Source organism: Drosophila rhopaloa, unplaced genomic scaffold (genome assembly GCF_018152115.1).
Source record: "Drosophila rhopaloa isolate 14029-0021.01 unplaced genomic scaffold, ASM1815211v1 contig_3, whole genome shotgun sequence".
Taxonomy (NCBI): Eukaryota; Metazoa; Arthropoda; class Insecta; order Diptera; family Drosophilidae; genus Drosophila; species Drosophila rhopaloa.
In genome coordinates, this window is record NW_025335123.1 from 2,051,651 (window position 1) to 2,073,719 (window position 22,069).

The 22,069-nt window shown below is 39.7% G+C and overlaps 1 protein-coding gene across 7 annotated transcripts; it reads left to right on the plus strand.

Moving 5' to 3' along the window:
* Positions 1-903: 903 nt before the first annotated feature.
* On the plus strand, positions 904-22,033 carry LOC108044880 (sushi, von Willebrand factor type A, EGF and pentraxin domain-containing protein 1). 7 transcript variants are annotated; one of them, XM_044461134.1, is made up of 15 exons: positions 904-1,115; positions 2,208-2,729; positions 10,713-10,975; positions 12,455-12,929; positions 12,989-13,141; positions 14,283-14,432; positions 14,515-14,691; positions 15,387-15,682; positions 15,746-16,154; positions 17,294-17,473; positions 17,535-17,661; positions 17,721-17,833; positions 19,182-19,535; positions 20,831-21,358; positions 21,426-22,033. In XM_044461134.1, the coding sequence occupies exons 2-15, from the start codon at positions 2,561-2,563 to the stop codon at positions 21,557-21,559; spliced, it is 3,528 nt and encodes a 1,175-aa protein (XP_044317069.1). In that variant the 5' UTR covers positions 904-1,115; positions 2,208-2,560; the 3' UTR covers positions 21,560-22,033. The 7 variants fall into 7 exon arrangements, with proteins under 7 accessions (XP_044317069.1, XP_044317072.1, XP_044317071.1 ...); XM_044461137.1 differs by having other exon boundaries at positions 2,484-2,729; XM_044461136.1 differs by having other exon boundaries at positions 904-1,081.
* Positions 22,034-22,069: the final 36 nt, after the last annotated feature.

A 22,069-nucleotide genomic window follows, 5' to 3' on the forward strand; every position in this document is an offset into this window, starting at 1 on the left:
TAACATTACCAATGCACACTTAAAAAATACGATTTGGAAAGTTTTATGTTGACAGCATACACTGCGCGAATAATCCGCATAGAACCATACGGGCAGTAAGGCAGATAAATGACGTTAATAGGATACAGTAATCCATTATTGAAAAAACTCAAGATATTAAGTATTATCCCAATAACAGGATAAAAACATTATGTTATTACTTCAAAAACCCCGATCGTATCTATGGCAGCTATATAATATAAACGCCCAATCAGCTCCGTTTTCAAACTTTTCAAATACAATTGCGAAAGTTTCAAGTCTCTAGCTATTTTTGGTAGTGATAAGTTTAAAATTGAAAATAAAATATAAGACATTGTTGAATAATTAAAAAAAAAATACGTCAATGAATACAATAAATTATAATTATGGTTAAAAAAAAGAATGGGTTGAATATAGGCATAAATGGCCGAACAGCCAGGGTTTAAAGTTAGATTTTGAAATTTTTTTGGGGTGTACGCAGAGATATGCGGGCGAGTGTACATTTCCCATAAAGATAGGCAATGACAGAAATTCCTAGCATCTGAACAGATTCTTATGATACACCGTACAATAAGAGGAAAAGGAATATATATAGAATGTAAGATTCAAATTCGTGTAAAATCGCATTTTCAGACTTGGAAATGCTGGTTAGCTTGAAAAAATACTAAATCATCAATGGGAAAAACCTTATTCTAAGCGCTATAACTCAGGAAAAAGTTCGAGTTTCGTTACGCGGAAACGCTTGAAATATCTTTCAAGCTATATAGGATTTTTAAAGATAAAACATATTTTAAGAAACCACTGGTGGATGGCCCCCACAGTGCGGCATCCAAGTCGGCTCATGCGCTCGTCGCTGCACATGCGCAGTAGCCAGTTGAGCGCAACTCGGATCGGAACGGATCGGGTTTGGTCGGGTGTTGTGTAGTGGTTCGTTGGCAACTTCTGTGGGACAGGAAAACCAGTTATAAGTCAACTTTCATTCCGAGCAGACGTGCTGGGAGTTCGGATCGGAAAACGGCGGTTTTTGTTTCGCCGTTGCAGTAACTCGTGCAAATGCAGCCAGGTCGCTTAAACGAGAAATAAGTTCACGTTCATAGGTAGCCATTAATTTTTCCATTTTCCTGCGGACTGAAGGTGCAATCCAAGCCGCGCTGCGAAGGCCTGCTTTCCGTTTGTGCTTTTTGTTCCAGTGGTTTTGTTTTGTGTGAACTGGTCAGAGACTGAGTGACTGAGAGACGCCCATGGCAGCCAATTCTGGCTGAATTCGGTCATATTGAATCATGCCCATGTGTACTGTGTGTATATTGTGGTATATTGTGGTATGACTGTTGCCCGCTCACGACTCGTACGTGGATATGCAAATGAAATCGGGAACGGTTCGGATCGCACAAGTCTTTCGATCTGATTGAGTGTTAGTGTGTGCCCCAATATTTCTGTTTCTAGTTCGCCAGCATCGCAGCCATGTACTTTCACACACGGCTCAAATTAGCACCACCGATATCGAATTAGAGTGCCCAAGCCGATTCCGTCGATTGCCCAGATTCCGATTCAGAGCCGAAACTTTCCTCAGCTCGGATCTCTTCACCAGAGGCTACGACCGCAGCAGTAGCCGATAATTAGTGAAAGATATATACGCTCTCACGAAAGTTGCTTGCGATCCGAACACCGGATGGTGCCCAGTTTCGAGTCCCCAGTTCCAAGTCCCCCGGCGGAGTGAAACCGTCGAATTGGGTTCTGCTAGCAGCATTTGTCCGATCCCAAAATACTCTACTCTACTCTACGAACCACACAAAGCCGTGTGGCAGTAGCAACCTTGAAAGCAACTCCAAAACAACTCGCCCTCAGGCCATTTCATTTCATTGGTGTCTATGCACATATTCGCTCTCTGCAGTCCGCTAATTCTTTTGAATATTCATGCCAGGCTTTCGGCCCGAAAAGGGAAGCCATTTAAAGTTTACTTTTACTTTTCCGATCGAAGCAATCGAGTGTGGCCGAATCGAGTCGAGTCGATTGGAGCGGTCAGCCGCATAAAGTATGGGAACTTAGGAAAGCGGTTTCGATCTGATCGCAAGTGACCGGAATCGATCGCCATCGATCGGAATCGATCGGAACTGCGGACAGGTGAGGGAGGAGTCAACGGCCGACCGTCCGATTTTCACGATTATCACAATGTGCCTGGCTTTATGCAGTTTGCAGTATGCAGTATGCAGTATTATAAAACATCGTAATTAGGCGGTGGAAATTCAGTGTGAATGCAAAGTGAAACCTTAATGAACGCAACACGCTCATGTCCATGCGTACTCACACATGTGCATATATCTTCATAACATAACATAAATACGAATATAAATATAAATAACCGCCAAGTGTATGCATGAATTAATCGCTGGCGATGCCACAACAACACCTCTAAGGCCCGAGCTAATCAGCAGCCTCACCAACGGCACTACCATTGTAATCAACAGCATCATCAACTCAACTTCAGGAGCATCGGCATCGGAAACACAGCAGCGGGAAAATTATCAGCTGCGAACGGCGAACAATGTTTTGCTGCAACTTATTGTTCGCAACCTCCCATCGCAGTCATCGTAATCGTGGTGGCTCACTGGTGGCTCCCAAAAGAGCCATGACTCTTCCAAATGCAATGCCCCCGATCCCCATTATGCTGCTGCTGCTGCTGCTTGTACTGTGCACAGCTGGAAATTGCCAAAGTAAGTTCAACAACTCGGCGGTTTTAAGAGCATCCAGCAGAGCTGGCCCAAATATTTGGCTTTCCCACTCGCCCATGCACTCTATTTTCCAATTAGCACCACTAAATGAGGTCACCGCCATGAGAAGTTTTGAAGTCATTTATTCGAGTCGTTAAACGGGGTCACCATTGTGAGAATTTTTTAAGTCATTTGCTCAAGTCATTCCTCTGTCTTGGGGACATCGCAAGTAGGTCGGTATTTATTTCAAACTCACCGGTCAAATCGGTTTGCGGCGTTTATAATTTTTATTCGAAATGGAGGGACCTTCCAAATTTGCCATGAATATAATACCTAATACCTATGGCATTTATAAGCTATATACTTGTATATTTATATGAAGAGTGGTAGTTATCCACCAAGCTATCTTATATAATATACATATACAGATCTCACTAATTGCATTTCACTTTATTATTACTTTTATTGCTATATAAATAATGTCTATAATCAATATGTAAAGATATCCACCACTTTCTGTCACACGTTTATGTAATTTAAAAATATATTGAGTTTTCAAAAACCAGTAAATTTGTGGAGAAGCGAAAAGATACTTAAACTTACCTTTTATTATGTTATTGCACTTCATTTTTCTTGTAATTAAAATGCAATCCAATAAATCGCATCTAAGCTCTCATGTGCTATGCATCTCATTAAATGGAAATCATCCTATTAAAGATGTTTGAATTAAAACAATTTAAAGTCATGATTTTCTTCAAAACGTGATATCGCAAATACCACACCTTACAAACAAAAAAGGTATAATTTATTTGTGTTTTTCTCATAAAAATACAGTCATCACTTTATCGAACCGGCAGTTGATGCTCATTAGTAAATATACTTTGTACATCGATTATGTTTTTAAATATATTTGAACCAATAGAAATATATAATTTTGTTGCCTGCGACTAAATACAATAAGTCTATTGGAAAGCCGATGTTTATGGGGCTGTAAAACTGCTATATATTGATATAAAGTAATGAAATCATTTCGATTTTTTAACAAATTTATGGGCATTTGATAAAAACGTAGAAAACATATATATCTATTAAATGCGTATATACTGTACTGTATACTATGTCGATAATCTTATTACTTTCCTATTCATTTTCGGATATTTCCGTCCCATTCCGAAATTCTTAATTTAAGACCATTAATTATTTGTTTTTAAATTACGGACATTGTAATTGTTGGTTTTGTAGATTAAGAAAGAAAGTCTTGCCGAAAAACCAAGACCGAAAATTCTTAAATCAATTTAGCCCAGCCATTATTTTAACAATTTTTTGATAAGTATAGTTTTTTTTTAAAGCTATTGCATTTGTTTTTCTATTTGTTTTTTAATGTGCGAAGATTTTATGAGTTACGTTAACGAGTTCAGCGGCCTCAATTGATTGCGTAAATATAAAACAAAACATTTCGCAGGTTTTCGTGGATCTTTCTTTAAAATCAATATTTGAATATCTAGAGCACGACTGTTTAGAAAAAACTCAGTTTATTCAAATTTAAAAGGTTGTGCCCGAAGTTCTTTAGAAATAAGCGTAAAATCGAGAAGGGCAAGCACTTTAGTGCATTTTGCTGACCAAAAGCAACTATTATTTGAGAGCTTCGCTGTTGCAGTATTTAAAACCATTTGCGAAGTGAATCCCATGTTATGCAGGCATTGAATTGAACATTATTTCACAGCCCCCCTCAAAATGGCCATAAAACATAAGCGGATGGCACCGGCCTGTTTGCGTTTTAAGGGAATAAATGGGGCTAACTCTTTTGGGTCACGTGGAGGGAGGGGCGGTGAAATGGACAGCCAGCTGGAGAGAAGCAGTGAAAGTTTCCCAGTTCGGGCTCAGTCGGTGTGGTTGAACGACTTCTGCGCTGATGTATTCGAGTCTTGGCCATGTCGTCGTCTTGAGGAAGCCACTTTGCTTGTGACATTCTTACCTCAAGCCTCAAAGTTTCACAAGTTCACGTCGTCGTCGACTTGCCGTATTGCCGTCGTACTGTCTTACTGTCTTGCAATACGTGATTGCGTTTGTACATTTCACCGCGTTTACGAGCTTACAGGTATTGCGCCCCCCTACGTGCGCCAAATTACAATTTCCCTTGGCGATTGGCGTTGGATGATCGACTCCCGATGTTGTCACATCGGCAATCGGGGCACCTTTCTAACAGTAAACATATCGACGAACAGTGTCATATTTAGGTATTTACCTCACAAACACCAATAACCAGATCTTTTCGCAAGTCAGTCGTGAGGTCAGAAAACCTATCTGGATTTGCATTCAATGGAATCAAAAGTTTATTTTAATTGCCTAACTTAGATGTTTGTTAGTGGTAAAATAGGGTATTTAAATATGTATTGTAGATATTCGAGGTTGGGCAGAGAAGCCTTCCCGCTCTCAAAAATACTATTTTTAAGCGTTTTTTTTTAAGACCTTGAGCGTGTATAATCCTTGACTTAAGATCCGTGAAGCTAAAAAAAAATGGACCCGAGGGAAAGAGCAATAGCAATAGTTTTGAATCATCAATAGCATAGTGGGATCGGAGAACCCTATTTCGGGAAATAATTCAGAAAACAAACAAAAATGGTTGCTGGCAATTTGGAAGTTCAAAAAGGTAAAATACTCTTTTTGTACTGGTAATACAAAACGTTGATTTATCTTTTACCTTAAAAAATGTAAGAATTCGAAAAAGTATTGCTTAACACTAAAATGAAAAGTATTATTCTATAAAACGACCAACATTATGATTAATGGCGTATGGCGTATGGCGTATATCGATTTTATATGTTTCAAAACAACAGAGCTATGTAGTTTTTTATGGTAACTGTTCGAACGTTCTTATAGCAGCTATATGATATGGTCGTCCGAAGTTTATGAAATTAAAAACATACTATTTTAACTAAAATGTCAATATAAGTTGTGCATATTTTCGTGGACTTCCGTATAAATTGAGCAATCGTTCTTATGCCAGATACATGATAAGTCGTCGGATTTTAATGAAAACTATAACCGTTTTTCTGATTTTTTAAAAATATATTTTCAAGTATATTTAAATTATGTTTTTGATATGCTCATGGGATCCGGCCCATTCTGACTCATACAGGTAGTAACTTTTAATGGAAAGGACACTTTTTGTATAGTTTTATTTTGATACTTTTAAAATTAGACGGACATGGCGGACATGTACTCGACTGTTGATGCAGATCAAAAACAAAAATACTTTATAAATATAAACTATATCCCTGCGTATCAATTTTTTGACTTAAATTTGAATACCCTCAGCAAGTGTATAAAATTATGTTCGCATACTGTGCCTTATTGATTTAATATACACTCTTGATCCCTGATACCCACTGTGGGTCTTTCAAATCAAGTCTGAATAATGCGATGCATTCTGTGACTCTAAACACAATTTCCTTCATTTCGATTTCGCTGCCTGCCACGCCCTTCCAGAAATCTCCCTTCTCGGAGGAGGAGGGTGGATCGGAGTGTGTAGGAAGAGCATTGACACCAGTAAAACCGGATGAATGCGACCAAAACTCATAACAATAACAGCTTTTTGGCTGTTGGGAAAAAATAACATCATCGTGGCAGCTGCGCTAAGTTTTTTTTTTTCGCAAAGCCGCTTTTTCTCAACAGCTGCAGCCCGAAAATATTGATGGCTTAGTTCCAAGCCACCACCACTCCGAAGAACGCGCATATGCAAAATTCTCGTGCGAAGCATTAACATCTCCAAAGAATACGAGATCTAACTGTTTTCAATTTAAAGCAAGAAATAAAGCTGATTTCGGCAACCCGCAGCTTTTGAGCCCTTCTAGATGCAAGGCAAATGTATTAGCTAATGTTAATATGCTTATTGCATACGTCATATATGTATATAGTAAATATACGAGTATACACTAGACCGGCTTCGCTCTTTTACTCCTTGTATTATAAAGTATTAAGTATTATTATGTATGTATTATTACTGTTAAGTATTAAATGTAGTTGTTTTTAAAAATATATATCCCTTAAGTTTGATCGGATTAAAAACCATTGTTGTCCTATATCTCGAGTACTGGACTTTTGGTTCTATGATGCTTTATCTCGTTATGTAAAATATCAGATAAATTCATCATTGTTATGAAATTGTATTTGATAGTTGGACACTCAAATGTAGCGTTCCTATTTGTTATTTAAGTGTGAGCCAGTAAGGTTTAAAATGCTTCTTTTTTTATGGGTAGGAAAATAAAAATGAAAAACTCTTCGTTGTTTTTTAAGGTGTTTGTATTTTGGTCACATATACGGAAACAAATTATAGAATCACTTATATAAATGCACTTTAACTTGGAAAGGTTACAAATAAGTAACCAAATCTTCAATTACAGACCGTTCACTACTAAATCTAAGGTTAAACTCTTAAGAAACAATTTCGTTCCCTTGTATTTATTTTGAAATAATTACTTTGAATCCTGTCATTGTTTTAAAAGAATTTTTACAGAACACTTTCAAACTATTCCCTTTCTCTCTTGACAGTCATCCCGGCTTAATTTTCTTGCTTGAAAACTAATAAATTTTATTTTCATCTTGGGTTAGGTATCACTTTCTTCAAAACATGCATATATATGTAAACATTTATAAATATGTTGATTCATGATGGACTTATTTAACGTAAAGCTTGTCATTACCTAATAATATATGGTTTTCTTATTTATTATTCATTTAAACCTAGTTTAGGGTATTTAGGGTGCTAAAAGGACCCCTTACTTATAAACAGATTTTCTTTATACCGAATTTTTTCTTTCTTTTATTCAAATACTGTTACACATTACTTGGTGAGACTCATGCGCTTGGAAATATGTGTCGTATTTAAGAAAAGGACTTTTTATTGCAGTGCATTTTTGTAAATAATGTTTCTTAAAACATTAAAAAACTATTTATTTAGTTGTATCCTTCACATCTATTCGTCCATATATTACATTACGAAAAGGTTCAGCAAGATGACGTCTATACGTCTATAGACTTGTTGGATATTTTTGTATGACGAATAACATTAGGGTAAGGGGTGTCAATAAACGTTAAAACTATTATGACGTAATATAGGACCGCCCATTATGACGTTTTTAATCATTTTGTTCAAATAACAATCTCCAAGTATTGTTTAATGGTAATTCATTTTAAATTTAAAGATCGAAATATTTAATGTAACATTTTTTTATGTCTCTGAGTAAAAACATAAAATTATATGTACTAAAAACATAAAATGTGTTATTTAGAAAATCCGAATTAAGAATTATTACATTTAAGAGCAATATTTTACTTTCTTAATCTTATATGTTGACTTTCATTTTAATACCCATTCAATTTTTTCCAAATAAATTAAATTATTTTTAGCGTAAAAAGAGACAATTTTGAACTGTTCAACATTTTTAGAGTTTTGGTAATTTGCACATCGGATTCTAAAAGTACTCATCGATAAATTTTATTTTCGTAGGGATAAAGGAATGTAAAATGGAACAACAATTTTTAAAAGTGCACATATTATGAAAAAGGTTTCAAAATATGGGAAAAATATTTAATGCCTTCACATTTTGCAATTCACTGATGTGAAAAATATGCTTAGTTGTTCGTAATTGACAAGAGAAGGTATTACAAAATAAGTGATAGTGTCAGAATTTTTATTCCTATAATAAAGGGTATGAAAAGATCTTGATTTTATCGTTGAAGTTTGAGTTTACTTGAGAAGTATAAAACCAAAGCCCCACAGTGTTGTTTTATGTATGTACTCAATTTGATATCAAAATATCGGCTCAAATCTATACCAATAAAAAAACTGTTAGATTTGAGCTGCAGGTGCCGCTCTTTGTGGGAGTATATGAAAACCAAAACTACAGAAAAAAGCAGCAAGCGCATAAATAACTAGGCCACAGCCCTCATTCCGGATTTCGTAACCACTTTTCGCCTCGGAAATCGGTTCTCCTTGGAGACAGACTGGCTTTTGTTTCTGGCCCTTTGACTTGGCCACTAAACAAGTTTGCAAACCGTTTCGCACTCTTCGCTGGTCCACTAATGGCCACTTAATTCTCGATGAAACTACTGAGGCCCAAATATACATAACTATGTACACTTTTTGAGAATTAGCCGCTTGCTCACCATTTGGGGAGAAACAATTGTGTGAACGTTGAATTTCAGAAAATATACATGGGCCCAGGCTCCTGCATATTCATGATGGGAATAGGAAAAATACTTTTCACAAGTTCTTAGCTCAAACTGTTCGTTTATAAAATAAAAATAGTCTTGCACGGGTCAGGGGAAACAAAGGTGAGAGCTAAAGAAAATACCCACGCAGAAATAAGCGCAAAGAGGCGGGATTTTTGCGAACTTCTATATAAGGAATTGGCCAGCAAGCTCCGAATTAACTGGTTTTTTGGCTCCCCGTGCTCGAAATATTTTTGTACACCCTTTTAACAGAGAGTGCAAGAAAAACCTCTTTCATTCATATGTTAATTTGCCAAGATATCGGTTTCCACCCTGTAATGCTTATCTGCATATATTAATTTGATGAGATATCGTTTACATGCATTTCAACGGAATTCATTTTGTTATACCAAATTGCAATACAATATCGGACCAGATAAACCCATTTGTTTTGGTTTTTATACCCTTGCAGAGGGTATTATAATTTCAGTCAAAAGTTTGCAACGCAGTGGAGGAGGCACAGAAATCGAAATGTACAACAGCAGTAGATTTGTAAACATTGGCTTGCCGAAGTTTGCTTCCTTTCCTGTTTTATATGAGCGTTAAATACGCAATGAAGTAAAGTCAATTTTGTAAAATTAGTTCGAAAGATGAACCAATACTTTATATGACTGAAACTAATTAGATTTGTGTGACTTTGGTGGCATATAAAACTGCATCCTCGAATCTTATAAATCAAAAAAACTAGAAGGGACCATTCCCAACCTGAAGTACATGTACGGTTCTTTGCAGTCATTGCAAAAATTGATTCAAGTATTTAGCTAGAACAGAGCTTTCGGTAGTAGTCTTCTGACGAAACCTTATCTGCCTACATATAAGCTTACATACTTGTTTACCCTTGCCCTTCAATTAGTCAAGACAGATCCATCCTCCAATACCTATAACGTTATCAAATCGCAATTATTTTTACGATAACCAAAATGGTTTTTCAAAAACAACTAATTAATTTTGGATTCCTCTCTCAAACCTAGAGAACCCTCAGCAAATCTTTCCGAAGTCAAATTTTTAAGATATTTTCGAAATAAATAACGATTTTAAAAAACATGTAAACTTGCTTGTAAAACCAGCATGTAAGACTATGCTTTTGTAATAGAAAACCGACATTATCCGGTGATTGCGATTGTTAAACGAATTAAATTTTATTTGATGCCCTTTCCTTACTAAAACTGATTGCAGCATTACTCAAGGTCATACGTTGGTTACATTTTAATTTCTTCTATAACAAAACGATTTTTCCACTTAACTTTCATCACACTTACTTAGATTACCGATAATCCTGGTATTTTTGGGTTATCGACAAAGTATCGCAAGAGCACAACAATAATCAAGGCTCATTATTACTGAATGTCAGATAAATTTTATACCCTTTAGATATTATATTTAGGACCATAAAGGGATCGATAAACTACAACGTTCAAACAAAAGTTATTCCATAAAGCTGTGAAAAACACAAATTATGTTAAAAGTATATAACTTAAGTAGTAAATAATCTAATATTAAGAACAAATTGTGCAAATGATGTATGCAACCCGTATTCGGAAAGCATTGTTTGTGAAATGGGAAAGGGCGTTGGCATTGAATTATATTTGAAAAATACTTGCTGGCGTCAAAGCTAGTTCGCTCAGTGTATTGCGGGGACATTCGAGCTTAAAATTGAAACCTCTTCTGTCATGTTTGTATCTTTATATTATACTTTCTGCTCTTTGTTTCCAGTTTGCGGTCCGCCAGCGGTGCCGCTGAATGCCAAGGTGCGAACCGTCACTGCCGACTCGCAGATCGCGGAGGCGCACTACGAGTGCGATGCCGGCTACGAGCTGTTCGGCTCGGCGTCCGTCAAGTGTGACCCCCGGACGGGCTGGGAGCGGGACCTGCCCTTCTGCGGGGTCAACGTGGCCTACCGCAAGCCCGTCAACCAGAGCTCCTACACCCGCAGCGGTCCTGCGAGCTACGCGAACGATGGCAAGCCGGGGAACAAGGTGAGTCCCCGCACTCCAATATCCTTTAATATGGGTTTGGAAACTTATCTTAAACTATGACAGATTGACTAGGTATGTGGCATAAGGTATTGCAAACATATCTTTAGTTATGAAAGGTTGTTTAGGTATGTAAAATACACTCAAAAAATAGATTGGCCAAATTGACCAACAAATAATTCTTTAACCGATGGATAATGGTTAATCAAATAGAAATAGTTACTCTTACACAATACGTTACGTAGTACGTAAGGGTTACTATTAAACATTGTTATTTACCCAAAGATTAAAGTTAAAATTAATAGTAAACTGTTTTGACCACGAAAATGGTAAATCATCTATTAATAGTACCGTTACCTTAAACTAGTAAGTCTTATATTCAAGGAGAAATTTATTTATTTTATTCCTTAATTGTAAAAAAAACATTTCCAAAACTAAGTTTATCCCACACCATTTTAAGGTGTGGGTGCCATTGGCTTCCAGTTAGTGTGACTTTACGTTACCTTTTACTTTGGAACAACTATTTTTCATAGTTAAAACTCTTCAAGAGTTTAGATGCAAAAACAAAATACGCAAATGGTTTAATTTAAAGGAGTAAGCCAATAAACAACGAAAAACTTTTAATACTACGTTACTATGTGTCATTTTGTATAGCTTTATAACTATGTCAATTTGATCAAGCTAATTTTGTTGTGTTCAGATAGATTCCTATATAAAAACATTTTGCTTGCCAATGCTAAATGCTAATTTATTCAAAACAGATGTTTGATAAACAGATTTGTTGTTCCAAAATTGAACGTAACATTAAATAAAGTCTAGAGGGTTTTGCTTTATGTAAAAAAACAATTCCTAGTATACGTTTTATTTACAAAAGTTTATTACATTTATAATTATTATTCAATTTTAGATTAAGTAGTAACGTGTCATTATTATTTTAGAAATAAAATTAACTAAAGTATTGTGAAAAAATGTAATTTTTGTAAGCTTGTACAAAACAAATTAAAAACTTTGCTATTCTCTTTAGGAACGAAACACAATGTCGCACTCTTATGTCTAGCCGCAGAATATACTTGATCTTTTAAGAAAAGATTGAGTTGATAGCCGATTTAAATTGTTTTTGCCACTACCTTTTCTGGACAAATGAAATAAAACAAATACTCGAAAATATTACACATACGCCATGTTGGTTATGATGCTACCCACAGAACCAACATGGCGGATGTGTAATATTATCGAATATTTGTATTATTACATATGGCAATCAAAGGTATTGGCAACAAAACAATTTAAATAGTCTGACAGAAATCTTTCTTCAACTCAAACTTTTCTTTGCCATGTTGCTACACACATAGCCAACATGGCGTATGTGTAATATTATCAAATATTATCTCCGAGACTCCAAACTTAATAAGCATTATACATTATAACTACATTGGTCTAAAAGCCCCTAGAAAATATGCTGATCTCGTATCTCTCCCACAGAATCCCGACGGTCAGGAGTGCTCGGAGACGCAGAAGGAGCCGTCGCCGTGGTGGCGCGTCGACCTCCTGACCCCGCAGGCGGTGCACGTGGTGCGGATCACGACGCGCGGCTGCTGCGGCCACCAGCCGCTGCAGGACCTGGAGATCCGGGTGGGGAACAGCAGCGCGGACCTGCAGCGGAACCCGCTGTGCGCCTGGTACCCGGGCACCCTGGACGAGGGCGTGGTGAAGACCTTCACCTGCGCCCGCCCCCTCGTCGGCCAGTACGTGGCCATCCAGCTGGTGGGCGTGGAGGGCAGCCTGAGCCTGTGCGAGGTGGAGACCTTCACCAACGACGAGTTCTCCGTCGACCGCTGCCTGAGTCCCAAGCTCGGCGTGGACACAGTGGTGACGACATTCTCGAAAACCTGCTACGACTTTCATATCACGAAAGGAGAAAGCTTCGAGAAGGCGCAGGCCATTTGCAAGCAGACAGGTGGGTTGTTCACCTGGTGGCATGCCACTACTCATATGTGTACCCTTCCCTCGCTGCAGGTGGCGACTTGGTGCACGACTTTCGGGGCGCCACCAGCCAATACATCTTGTCCGAGCTGGAGCGCCGGAAGAGCGAACTGAAGCCGCAGCTGGTCTGGATCGGTGCCCAGAAGGAGCCGGGCATCACCTCTCGCACCTGGAAGTGGGTCACCGGTAAGTGAATCCCAGCATCGATTTCGCAAGCGATTACAATCGATTGAGTATATATGCACAGAAATTAGTATGCAAATGTTAATGTGCTACTCCCAACCACTTGTGTTTAAACCCGTTTTGTGCATTTGAGTCTTTCCACAAGGAGAGCATTTCGGATAAAATGCATTATGGGTGACAGAACCTGACTGACTTCAGAGCTTATCACTCATACGCATTGTTGCCTTTGATCAAACCACTTATTCTAGCTACCATTCAGTGACGTATGAGTAATTTTTACAACAACTTTGAGAATATTCCGAGACGCCCAAAACAACGTTTTTAGTTGGTTTTCCATTACATATTTTGAACAATAAAATCTACCTCACTTAACGGTGATAGTATAATTTTTATTTGTCTGACCACCTTAATTTGCATACATATGTATATTTTGCCGATGACGACTTTGTGATTCGTCAGCCTTGGATAAACATATTGTTATTTTTCAGTTTTAGATTCATAATATGCAAATCGCCGCTGACATTCAATTTTATATTGATATGTTGAGACAAAACAAACACCACAAATTATAAAATAATATCTTTGTTATACCTAGTTTACCAATGTTTTATTTACTTGTTGCTTTTAATAAATTCAAATTACCAAAATTTAAGGCCTTTACACAAAAATTGATTTTTATAAAAATAACTTTTTAATTACTTAAATGAAACACAAATGAAATAAAATTATTTTCAATTAACAACCATACAATTCTTAACGCACCTTTTCTTAACTTGTTCAGACATTTACGTATTTCTCACCTTTCAATTCTTTATTAATTACCCAAAATCGTGATCTATACAAGCTACATTTTTATATATTATTTTTACTCTTTATTTTTAAAATCTTTTTTTATAAATATGTTTATAATGTTGGTTAGAGATGAATATATTGAAGTAGAGAGGTAAAGAGGTAGGAAGCTAGCAATAATAAAAGCCTTATCAAAATGTATAATGCAATTTCCCATTTTCTAAGATTATCCCATTCAACACTCTGCAAATTCTCTCTTAGTCATTTGTATGACTTCAACTGATTATTATATCCCAATGTATGAAACATATCCTTGTAACTTGGGTACTATCCCATGTTTTTTTGCTCTTTTCAGGGGATGTGGTGCAGAAGCCCACCTGGGGAAAGGACCAGCCGAACAACTACAATGGCGAGCAGAACTGCGTGGTGCTGGACGGAGGGCGGAATTGGCTGTGGAACGACGTGGGCTGCAACCTGGACTACCTGCACTTCATCTGTCAACACTGTAGGTGCTCCGGATCGGCGGTGCCGATGTCAGTGCCGTGTGCCGTGTGTTCACCAATCACCTTCTTGTCTTCTTCCGGCAGCTCCATTGTCTTGCGGCTCGCCGGATGCCCAGCAAAACACCACTGTCATGGGCAAAAAGTTCACTCTGGGCGAGACGATCCAATACAGTTGTCCCAAGGGCCACTCGCTGCTCGGTCAGACGGAACGGGAGTGCAGATTGGACGGCACTTGGAGCGGCTCCTCGCCGACGTGCAAGTGTAAGCGACGTTATGTAATGGCTGGCCTTAGCGCTTTTGTTTGAAGCTCGCTCGAAATGCACTTTTAGCATAGGAGACTTTGGATTGTTGACTTAAATGAGTACATAAAAGTTTCAATAATGTGGTTTTTATACCCTTGTAGCTCTAACCATCTCAATTTACAGTCGACTTTAACATTAAACAATTAGGGACACTTTCATGCCCATTATATTGGGTAGTGGGATCAGCTGGTCTAAATCAACATTTTTCGAACCAAACCAAGTTTTAATTTGTTGTTCCTTGTGTTATTTATTTTTTATACAATATAATAATAATAAGATAATATATATTATATACAGATTGTTAAACTCTTAATTGATTGCTTATGGCATATTCAGTCAGCCCTGGCATTCGTTTGTTTAACTATATTTCTGAGAATGGTTACTTAATTTCTTTTCGCATCTCTCAATTTAAAAGTAACATCGCCTGATTTGCCTTCCTAAATACTTCTCTAACGTATTTAAATGTGACTAGTCTATTGTTTCTAGTTGCTATGCTAGCGGAGATCAAGTTTAAAAACTATTTACTTTCTAGGTATTTTAACTCATGTACTGTACGCTTGCACTGTGTGTGCATCATATGTGTAATGTAGCCTTTTAATCTTAGATTTAATGATTCTCCCTTGTCTGATCTTCAATTCCTTTAATTTTCCGCAGACGTGGACTGCGGCAGCCTTCCGGAGCTGAAGTTCGGGTCCATCCACAAGTCGGAGGAGCGGACCAGCTTTGGCGTGGTGGCCACGTACAGCTGCCACGAGAACTACACGCTGATCGGCAATGAGAACCGCACCTGTGCCGTCGACGGATGGAGCGGCAAGCAGCCGGAGTGCCTGGTGGACTGGTGTCCGGATCCGCAGCCCATCACCGGGGGCAATGTGCGGTTCAGCGACAAGCGGGCTGGATCCACGGCCACCTATGTTTGCGAGCCGGGCTATGTGCTGGTCGGCGAGGCGGTAGGTTCAGATTGACCTATTCCATGGTCCAGGCCCTAATGGTTTTCCCGTTTCTGATCCTAGATCATCTCGTGCGGACTGGGAGGCGAGTGGTCGAGCAAGCCCCCGTCCTGCAGATTCGTGGACTGCGGGGCTCCTGCCAGGCCAAACCGCGGTATTGCGATCCTGCTGAACGGCACCACCACCGTCAACTCGGTGGTGAAGTACGAGTGCGACGAGGACTACTGGCTGGACGGGAACTCGGAGCTGTACTGCACCCGGGACGGGAAGTGGTCGGGCGAGGCGCCCGTCTGCGAACTGGTCACCTGCGAGACGCCCCCCGTTCCATCCGGGTCGTTCGTCATCGGGTACGACTACAACGTCCACTCGAAGATCCAGTACAACTGCGACCCCGGCCACATCATGCACGGCACCCCGGTGCTCGAGTGCCTGGACAGCGGCGAGTGGAGTGCCGACGCGCCCTACTGCGAATGTAAGTCCAAGGATTAGACCATAAGCTGTTCTGGAGTGAGATGGAAAAACCTCTGTTCAGAATTTGTGGGCTTTCCCCGTGATAACGCCAAATATCTAATAAGTGATGCCAACAAACACAGCTCATCAGAGTTGTGAGCGACGCATTACTGTTGTAATAAATTGGCCATTTCATTAGCGTTAATGGAAAGCAATGCCAGTGACATCGGTTTTCATTATAGTTCATTATTTATAAACCTAGAACCTTCATCTTCATTTCCGAGATCTCGACGTTCATAAGGACGGACATACGGACAGAAAGACGGACAGAAAGACAGATAGAAAGACGGACAGAAAGACGGACAGAAAGACGGATAGAAAGACGGAAAGAAAGACGGACAGAAATACGGATAGAAAGACGGACAGAAAGACGGACAGAAAGACGGACAGGGAGACGGACAGAAAGACGGACAGAAATACGGACATACAGACGGACGGACAAAAAGACGGATAGAAAGACGGACAGAAAGACGGACAAAAAGACGGATAGAAAGACGAGCAGAAAGACGGACATGGCTTAATAGCTCAATAAGCTTTATAGGGTCGGAAACGCTTCTTTCTACCTTAACATACTTTCGAATGAAAACAATTTACCCTTGTACTTTATGAGTAACGGGTATAACAAACCATTAACTAGAAACAGAAATAACATAAATTTTTAACTATAAGTGGAATGGTCAAAAATGGCAGTTGTTGTTCAGGTTTTACTTCAACGCGGACTTGCAGGTGACAGCGTTCAAATGCTGTCATGAATGTGAAGAGTGCGGTGATAGTGAATTCCGGTCACCATTATAGCAAATTGTAGACTTCAACATCTTTCATAGAAAGGGTGAAGCTATTTAAAATCAACTATTTCTAAATTGTATATATTGTTTATATTAAAACCCTGTATCATGAGTTTTAATTAGGCAATATATTTATTATTAAGTGAATGACATATCCCTATAAGCCAATAGCATTTCCATAAACTATGCTGTTGAGGTCTATTTTTAGTCCCTGACACGTTATGCTGGTGATCGTGATTATTTACTGAATTTACTTTGTAATCCCGCAAATCTCGGAGATCGCAAATTAATAGTTACCTCTTTTTTTACCGACTAGACATCGACTGCGGCCAGATCCTGCCCATCCCCTTCGGCAGCCACAAGTACGTGACCAACAGCACCTACGTGGGATCGGAGGTGGTCTTCAGCTGCGCCCAGTCGCACAAGCTCAGCGGGGTGTTGAAGCGGCAGTGCCTGGAGTCGGCGATCTGGAGCGACACGTCGCCCAAGTGCGAAGGTAAGGCGATGGGGAAGTCCCCCTCTAACCAGCTGATCATGCAATGTGCTCCTCCCTTCAGAGATTCGCTGCCCGGAACCAAAGCTGGCCGCGCACAGTCTGCTCTCCGTCACCGGAAACGACCGCATGTACGGACGCACCCTGATCCGCACCTCCGAGTCCTCGCAGAACACCGCCCAGACGTACAAGTGAGTGTTCCCATCCTGCCCATCCCCAGTCCCTCCTAATTGTTGTGGCCATCTTTCAGAATTGGCGCCCTGGCCAAGTACCGATGCGAACGGGGCTACAAGATGGTGGGCGAGGCCCTGGCCACCTGCACGGATAGTGGCCAATGGAGCGGCAGTATCCCGGAATGTGTCTGTGAGTATGATAGCCAAAACTCAACGCAAACGGTCTTCACATTTACTTTCGTTGTTGTGAAAAAGAAATAATATAATTGGTTTAATAGAGAAATTAACATTTATTTGTAAATATTTTTGATAACAAGCTTTCGACTCCATATTCGCTTAACGATTTGCTTGCCTATGCGTGTGGATGTATACCAATACATACGTAAAAGTCCTTTTTCTTCACTGAACACGACATAACGGTCTTGGAACAACCAGAACAAAACAGTATATAAAATAACGGTTTCGCTCTGAGCGCGAGCGAGCTCATTCAAGAACCCATAAGTCGGTTGCTCTCTGAGTTTTTTCGTAGAGAGTCAGCAAAAGACACTTATTTGCAGACAACGAGAAACGGTCGACAGTTATTTGCGAGCTCTGCTTGATTGTTATATGGAACTCAGAGATTTTGATTCGATTTTCAAAACATTTTCTTAGTTTATTAAAGTGTTATATCATCGAACTAAATTTATGGGAAACATTTACTCATTTTAGGAATCCTTTATTTTGTTAGTTCTAAACCCAAAGCTGTCGAAAGAGCGCAGTTCAATCTGCAAAATCTCGAATAGTTATTTCCCTTAACTATTTCAAGTTTATTATTCTATAGTAGGGGAGAGTGCGAAAAAGAGAGCTAAGGGCTGGGATATTTAGTGGACTTTGTTTGCGTATTGAAGAAGTTCAAAAGATAAATGTAACATTTTAATGCATATGCGGTTTAACTTAGGAGGTATGTATGTATACCTGTCTAAAGGCTACACAAATTTATTTTTGTTTTATTATTATAGATATTTATATATTATTCGTTTATTTTATAGCATTTAAAAATTAGTATGCCTACGATGTATATCCTACAGGCTCAAACAGAGCTCACATATTACAATATATAACATTTAAGGGGCCCTATGTAAACAGTAATGCCAATATTAGAAAAATTGTTTTGCCCAACCTCTTATATCTCGAAAACTAGAGAAATTAGGCATCGAAATAATCTTTCTTCTACACATAGTATAAGAAGCAAAGTTAGTTTTACCAAAATTAAAAACGCGAGCGATTTCGCGTGTTAAATTAACTTAATTATATTAATTTCCTCTCGTAAATAAATTCACGACTCTAAAACTCCTTGTAGGTTAAGAATCGTTATCGTGAATTTCAATTAAACAATTACTAAATCGTTTTGTCATTATTTCTAATAGTATTACCGCGATGCTATTTAAATTTCGCTACTGTATCTATTCAAACTTTTCTGACTCTAATAATATGAAAGAAAGGCATTATGTCCGTATACTTTGTATATACCAAATTCTTATCATTATTCTCCTTTTTAGACGTGGAGTGCGGAGCGCCCGAGGGGATTAACAACGGCAAGGTGGTCCTGGCCACCAACGCCACCTACTATGGAGCCGCGGTGCTCTACGAGTGCCTCGCCAACTTCAAGCTGAGCGGGGTGTCCCGCCGCCTGTGCACGGAGCACGGCAACTGGAGCCACGAGGCGCCCGAGTGCGTGGAGGTGGTCTGCGACACGCCCAACATCAGTGAGAACCTGATCGTGGAGGCCGGACCCCGGGCCGTGGGATCGGTGGTGACCTTCAAGTGCTCCAAGGGCAGGATCATGATGGGCAACGACACGCGCGTCTGCCAGAAAAACGGAAAGTGGGCCGGCAAAAGCCCCACCTGCAGACGTAAGTACACTCCGAACAGGATAACACCTATGGTGTTTTCACAAATTTAAATAGATACACATTGTTTTAAATTCAGCTGAAATAATAATTATAATAGATCAGAAAAATTTCCACAGAATGAATAAGGTTTTAATTTGGTCATAGCTTAACCCCTTGTAGCTACAGCTAATTTTTAGTTCGCCTGTATATTTTAAATTGCAGAATATAATAATACTATTTCTTTAAAGATAATGGGTTTTTCTATAGTAAACTTAAAACAACATATAAGAATATAGGTTTACTTAATAAAAATGTATTTCGATTAAGAAACTAAATAGAACGATCAATATTCGCCATTATTTAAATCTTCAATTGTGCTGTTTCTAGCACTTTTTTATTAAATAAACACGGCTTAAAATTATGATGATGTACCACAAAATAAAGAAAACGTCTTTAGTAAAGACCAAAAAGTTTTTGTCACCCTTTGCTTATATGACGATTTTTTAAAATATAAGCATTCATAATGACCGCATTGTCAAAAATATACCTAAAACTTATAATCGTTGTACCTGAAATGAGTTGAAATTATATTTAGTTAGGCTACCTGAATAAAGTTTGGACCGAATACGTGCAATAGAAAATAAGGCCGGTAAGAGATTATATTTTTATACCCTTGCAGAGGGTATTATAATTTTGGTCAGAAGTTTGTAACGCAGTGAAGGAGACGTTTCCGACCCCATAAAGTATATATATTCTTGATCAGGATCAATAGGGGAGTCGATATAGCCATGTTCGTCTGTCCGTCAGTTTCAATACCGTTTGCGAGCTCAGCTTAAAAGTTAGCGATCTGAAACTTTCACAGTCGCCCTAAAACGTGTGCACGCAGATCAAGTTTGAAAAGCGCCCCGATCGGACGTCTATATGCTATAGCTCCCATAGGAACAATAGGGTGAAATCGGTTAAAATTTCATGTTTTTAAGGTTATGTCGCGCAGTGCTTAAGCTATTGACATCAATTTTTCCAAGTCATATTTATTTACGCATACCATGATCAGGGTAAAAGCGCTTGCCGATCGGACGTCTATATATAGATATATATAGATAGATAGATTCCATAGGAATAATTGTTAAAAGCTGTGAAAATATCCCTCATTTTCTATTTTTATATGTCTGCAAGGGTATTAAAACTCTGGCTTGCCGAAGTTAGCTTCCGTCCTCGTTTAAAATTTAAGAAGCCATAAGAGAAATGAGTCTCCATAGAAATGTCCCCTCTCAAGAGTATTCCCTGAGTAATTGACCCCTCTTTCCCCTTTTCAGCCGTCGATTGCGGACGCCCACTGGCCATCGAGAACGGCCGAGTGATCGTGGTCAACGAGTCGACGCTGTACGGCGGCTCCGCGGAGTACCACTGCATCCCGAACTACAACCGGATCGGGCAGTACCTGCGCAAGTGCACCGAGGAAGGGGCCTGGAGCGGGAAGCAGCCGCACTGCGAGCTGGCCACCGCCGAGGGGCACGAGAGCTCGGAGCTGGGCACCGGCGTGGGGATCGGGGCCACCGTGATCGTGGCCCTGCTGGCCATCTTCGGCCTGATCTTCCTGTACCGCAACAAGGCGCGTCCGGTGAAGAACACGGAGAACGTGCAGGCGGCGGAGACGAAGGACGAGCGGAACGCGGCCGTGATGTCCTACTCCACGCTGGAGGCGAACAACCGCATGCACATGGACAACAATCCCTCGGCCACGTTCAACACGTTCCACGGTGGAGCGGGTCGCCCCAATGGCGCCGGCACTCCCGATGCCAGTGCCACGGGCAACGGGGAGAGGCTGAACAACAATCGGTCAGGTGGGTGAACATCCCATTGGGGCACGTCCTCCTCACTAATAAGGCAACTATTAACTATTATCCGCAGAGAACATATACGACCAGATACCAAACGAGCAGTTCTACGACGCTCCCTACGAGATGCGCTCCAATGACGAGGTCTACGAGCCGGAGCCGGTGGCCAGCAACGTGATTACCATCAACGGGATTTCCGTGAGGTAGAGGAGGCTCCAAAGCTCCGAGGCTCCGAGGCGACACCGTGTGGCAGCAACGTTGTGTGTTAATAACTGTACATATTAATTGTTTAAGGGAGGTGTTGAGTTACTCGTAGTTCGCCTAAAGCTAAAACTTGGTCACCCCATGCCCATGCACATGTACCGTAGCCCCCTACGAATAGGTCTATCCGTAATCTATACTTACCATATACCATTACCGTATCTAAGCGAGCGTACCTACTACAGCCCATGTACTGAGATCGACTTGTCGAGTGGGAATCCGGACCACGAGCCGGGGATGTCCTCTGCCAGGGACACTCCTCGCCCCATCCATACTCGTATTTGTTTGTGTTGTTTAAATTATTTTAACTATGTAGTGAGAGTGAACAGTTTTGTTATGCAATGTGTAAGAACTCGCCAATGTGTGTAAAAAGCATTAATTTTACGAACAATTAAACGATTGTGGTTGACTAATTTATTACGATTGATGGCAGCCCCACTTTATTCAATGCAACAG